The 5,000-nt window shown below is 48.2% G+C and overlaps 2 protein-coding genes across 2 annotated transcripts in view; one reads left to right on the top strand and one right to left on the bottom strand.

Annotated features, from left to right (window-relative positions):
• Positions 1-5,000, bottom strand: part of slc12a7b (solute carrier family 12 member 7b) — a 128,507-nt gene that overhangs the window by 89,127 nt on the left and 34,380 nt on the right. The gene's annotated exons all lie outside the window — the stretch shown is intronic.
• Positions 1-5,000, top strand: part of sspo (SCO-spondin) — a gene marked incomplete at both ends in the record, with an annotated part of 53,866 nt that overhangs the window by 22,931 nt on the left and 25,935 nt on the right. The window contains 12 exons of the mRNA XM_083682226.1: positions 1-47; positions 506-667; positions 1,262-1,442; positions 1,910-1,985; positions 2,095-2,116; positions 2,266-2,386; positions 2,577-2,790; positions 3,255-3,396; positions 3,557-3,730; positions 3,859-4,152; positions 4,224-4,379; positions 4,556-4,714. The exon at positions 1-47 is cut by the window's left edge and continues 95 nt beyond it. Coding sequence (XP_083538352.1) covers positions 1-47; positions 506-667; positions 1,262-1,442; positions 1,910-1,985; positions 2,095-2,116; positions 2,266-2,386; positions 2,577-2,790; positions 3,255-3,396; positions 3,557-3,730; positions 3,859-4,152; positions 4,224-4,379; positions 4,556-4,714 — 1,748 coding nt within the window. The remainder of the gene's footprint in view (positions 48-505; positions 668-1,261; positions 1,443-1,909; positions 1,986-2,094; positions 2,117-2,265; positions 2,387-2,576; positions 2,791-3,254; positions 3,397-3,556; positions 3,731-3,858; positions 4,153-4,223; positions 4,380-4,555; positions 4,715-5,000) is intronic.

The raw sequence follows: 5,000 nt of genomic DNA, 5'->3' as shown, positions 1-5,000 counted from the left end.
CCAGAATGGCATCTACCTCAGAGTAGAGCTCATGGGCTGTGGAGACAGTGAGTAACTCTCACTGTTGGATGGATGGATGGATGGATGGATGGATGGATGGATGGATGGATGGATGGAGGGAGGATGGATGGATGGATGCTATTCAGCCAAATCCATGGTTGAATGATACAGTAGATAGATAGATAAATAGATGACAATGGTGGATGTGCAACATGTGATAGAGTTTAGGTATGCACACTGCTTGCTGCTCCCAAAATGTGTAGTTTGTTAGGTTTATTAGGTAAACGTTTCGTCCTAATAAACTACACATTTAGGCAGCAGCAACTAGTGTGCGGATATTATTTCTCTATTATTGTCACTGTGATCCAGCAAGTTTGTTTGGATGTGTGTATCCCTCATAGGGTTAACATTTTACACTTTTATTCTCCTCTCCTCTCCTCTCCTCTCCTCTCCTCTCCTCTCCTCTCCTCTCCTCTCCTCTCCTCTCCTCTCCTCTCCTCTACAGGTCCCCATTGGTTGTCCACCCCCTCCCCCGTCTCCCCTGCCCGTCCCTGCAGAGAGAGGGAGTTCCGCTGTGATAACGGGGTCTGTGTGCCCGTGGGTCCCCAGGGGGTGGTCTGTGACGGGGTCAACGACTGTGGGGACGGATCTGATGAGCTGCACTGTGGTGAGTACTGACCCACTGTGGTGAGTACTGACCCACTGTGTGTGTACTGACCCACTGTGGTGAGTACTGACCCACTGTGGTGTGTACTGACCCACTGTGATGAGTACTGACCCACTGTGGTGAGTACTGACCCACTGTGGTGAGTACTGACCCACTGTGGTGAGTACTGTACCTACAGAATTGTGAGCATGATTAATTTGTGAGAATGACTAATTAAAGAATGCCAGCAATATGGATTGCTAGAGTCTGGCGCTCAGGTTGTCATGAAATGTATACACACTTTTTTTTTATTGGGCCTCTGTGGCTCACTTGGTAGACTCATGGCGCTAACAACGCTTAGGTTGTGGGTTTGATTCCCGCTGGGACCATATATACTGAAAAATGGATGCACTCACTGCAGTGTAAGTTGCTTTGGATAAAAGCGTCAGCTAAATGGCGTATATTATTATATATTATTGATTGAACTAGCTACCTACGCACCAGGAGTGAGGGACACTGGTACAGTATAGCCTTATCTCAGAAACATATCCACAATGTATAAGAGGACCTCACCATGGTTCAATAACAGCATAGTAATAATAACCGCATCTACAGGTACACTGCCCTCTCCCACCACTACGACCCCACGAGGCTGCCCTAGAGGTCAGTACTCCTGCCCTCCACCAGGGGGCTGTATTGACGTGGCCCTGCGCTGTGACGGAATCCCCCACTGTCCCAACGGAGAGGATGAGAGAGGGTGCCACCCCCATGCCAACACTTCCACCCAGTCAGACAGGTGACCGACCACCGTACATCACAACAGGCTGGGTCTTAAACTAACGGCACCCCATTCACCTTCTAGTACAACTGTTGTACTAGAAGGTGAATGGGGTGCCGTTAGTTTAGAACATACTCAGGAACGCACCACAGTAAACTTTGGACAGTCAACGGGTGAAGATTGGAAAGGAAAAGATGAAATGGGAATGATTGCGGCAATCATTATAGGCCAAGCAGTAGATGGGGCTACCTTCTTGCAAGCTCAGCCTGTACAGGCTGATTGAATAGGGTTTCATCGAATCGGTACAGAGTGTGCGTCCCTTAGGTCGAACCGAGTCAACTGACAGAGAACAAGGCTTTTCTGACTGTTTTCTTACTCTATATTACTCACATTTGAGTAATTTGCCGTGTAATCTTAACTTTTGTTTATATGTGTTACGGCTGTGTGTTCTCATATGGCTTTGTGTTCTCTGTGTATTTGTGTAGACCCTATACACCAACACCTGCTCCTTTGAGGACTCCATCTATGGCTGCTGTCACACTACCAGCAGTCTCACCTACGGTGGGTGACCTCTGGACACGATCAACTCTGTAGCACTGTTTTCTGATCATTTCAGTTAATGTTACGGTTGTCATGGTTATGGTTGTTGATTTTTTTTTTTTTTTCACAGGGAGGTGGTCCAGGATATAGAGGTGAGTCCTCCTCAATAGAACTTGTTTTAACACATTTTGAGTTGTCTCTGAACACTTGATACACATCTGATCTTTGAAAGCTGTTCTTGTTCACTTGGTTAAAGAGGTGGAAGAGAACAAGAGATGGTCTGTGTCCTTGCATCCCACAGGTATCTGTTCCTCTGCACTGGGATTGGAGGACGGCAGGATTCGCTACGGTCAGCTGAGCTCCTCCACCCACGGCGAGAACAACCCCGCAGATGCAGGCCGCCTCAACATCGTGCCAAACGTGTGAGCACTCTGACTGTTCTAGAATAGTACTAATAGAACTATCACGGTTATTCCTGACTTGGTACAGTTACTTTAGGAATTAGACCAATGTGAGTTAATAATGCTTTTCTCAAGGAAGGATTTGACTCCTTGTTCACATGTATTCATATTCACATTCGTCATTTGGTGTCTTGTGTCTTGTGCGTCTCAGTCTGATCATGGAGCCGGGGTGGAGCCCCCTGCCCGCGGACCCCAAACCTTACTTCCAGGTGGACCTCCTGGAGCCTACCTGGGTGTCAGGGGTCGTGACCCAGGGGAGTGAACGCATGTGGGGCTACCTCACTAAGTACGTGCTTGCCTTCGCCCTGGCCCAGAACCACTTCACTGACTACACCGAGAGAGGAGAGAGAGGCGGTCCAGCCAAGGTATACCGAACCTCCAACAACACAACTTGATGGTTCTCTTTCAGTCGACTCGGTTTGACTGCTCACTATGGGACACGCACTCTGTGTACCCGCTGGAATATAACTAACTAAATAGTTAGTTGAGTATATACACTCACCGGCCACTTTATGAGGTACACCTGTTCAACTGCTCGGTAACGCCAAATATCTAATCAGCCAATCACATGGCAGCAACTCAATGCATTTAGGCATGTAGACATGGTCAAGACGACCTGCTGAAGTTCAAACCGAGCATCAGAATGGGGGAGAAAGGTGATTTAAGTGACTTTGAACGTGGCATGGTTGTTGGTGCCAGACAGGCTGCTGGGATCTACTGGGATTTTCACGCACAACCATCTCTAGGGTCCAACCCAGTACTAGCAAGGTGTACCTAATAAAGTGGCCGGTGAGTGTAGATCTGTATCCAACCTCCTTGTCTCTCTCAGGTATTTGAGGTGCGCATGGTTGGCAGGAACCCTGTGACCCGCTGGTTGGGGAGGCTGGTCCGGGCGCGCTTCCTGCGCATCATCCCAGTAGAATACCGCCACATGTTCTTCCTCCGTGTGGAGATCTTAGGCTGCAGAGGGGGTAAGAAAACTCATACTCTATCCCATCTATCTAATTGGATTTCAGGGGAGATTGTCTTTTGGATATTGGCTCATGACTCATATGTCATATGTCATATTGGTTGTCAGCCCACCTGTGACTCATATGCCATATGCCTAATCTGTTCCCTATGGTGTGACAGATGAGCTGGTGACCCCCAGCAGTGTAACTACAACTCCCCATGGCGGTGGGGTGGTTACAGTGTGGCGCTGTAAGCCAGGCCAGTTTGCCTGCCATAGTGGAGAGTGTGTATCTGTGTCTGTGCTATGTGATGGTCGCCTGGACTGCAAAGACCACTCTGATGAGATCAACTGTGGTAAGTAAACGTCACAGTGTATTACGATAGTCTTCATATTATGATGGGATTACTTGCACGGTGCAACATTTGAACCAGGTTGATTTTCATTCGTTTTAATTTACTTCTCCTCACATACTTTCCTACAGGTACAGTTCCTACGAGGGGGTTACCAGGGGTACAGAATCACACCAGTCCCACAGGGAGTCCAGGTTTCCATGACCACACCACAGAGAGGAAGTCTCCTCACACCGGAGCTCCTGGCCTGCACACCAAGGAAACCCAAGATGGCCGCCCTGGCATCGCCTCGACATCAAGACCGTCGGTTTACCCAAAAGTCAGTCCCTCTCAGAGCCCCTACAAAGAGCTGGGGACCTCTGCCAGGCCTGGGGTACAGCCCACCACCCTCCACCCTGGAGTACCAGGACTACAATCTACCACAGGTGAGAGAAACTTTACACAATGCGTTTCTTCTCCTCCTTTCCAGCTTTCTAGAATGTCATTTGGATTTCAGCTCTCTGGGTCATCACTACTCCCCATGACGGAGGCCTGCCCAGAGTCCTGTGCGTGGAGGGCCAGTTTGCATGCCGGACCTTCGGCTGCGTTGATGCTGCGTTGGTGTGTGACAGGCGAGAGGATTGTCTGGATGGCTCAGACGAGGAGCGCTGTGGTACATTACGCCATGACACATTATCACTTACAGCACATTATCACTTACAGCACATTATCACTTACAGCACATTATCACTTACAGCACTGCCAAAATACTTTTAATGATGAATGATTTCTACATATTGTATTGTGTTTTAGTTTTTGTCTCTTGTTTTCCTGTCTGTTGTAACTCAGGCGCTACACCACAGCCAGCTATACCTACAGTGCGCCCCCTAGTGCCCAGCCCGTGCTCTCCCAAGCAGTTCTCCTGTGGCAGTGGAGAGTGTGTACACCTGGACAAGAGGTGTGACCTGCGCAAGGACTGCACAGACGGATCAGACGAGAAAGACTGTGGTATGACACGCTGTTCACAAAGTTCACTAAATGGAGTCCAATAAATGTAATTAGGAGTTTTTAAGAGTTATCCATAGTAAACAAAGTAACACAGTAAGAAATACAGAACTTAAAATGAAATACAAGCGGTAGACAGGCAATAATAGAACTTAGAATGTAATGTATGCAACTCAAAGAGCTTACTGTTCTGCAATATTGGCCACTTTGAGACAGAGTAAAAATGTATGAATGTATTACCCATGACTGTCATCTCTCCTGGTGGGTGTCCCTACCCCTGGCCAGGGAC

This window comes from Argentina silus (assembly GCF_951799395.1).
Source record: "Argentina silus genome assembly, chromosome: 1".
NCBI lineage: Eukaryota > Metazoa > Chordata > Actinopteri > Argentiniformes > Argentinidae > Argentina > Argentina silus.
This window is presented reverse-complemented; position numbering and strand designations above follow the sequence as displayed.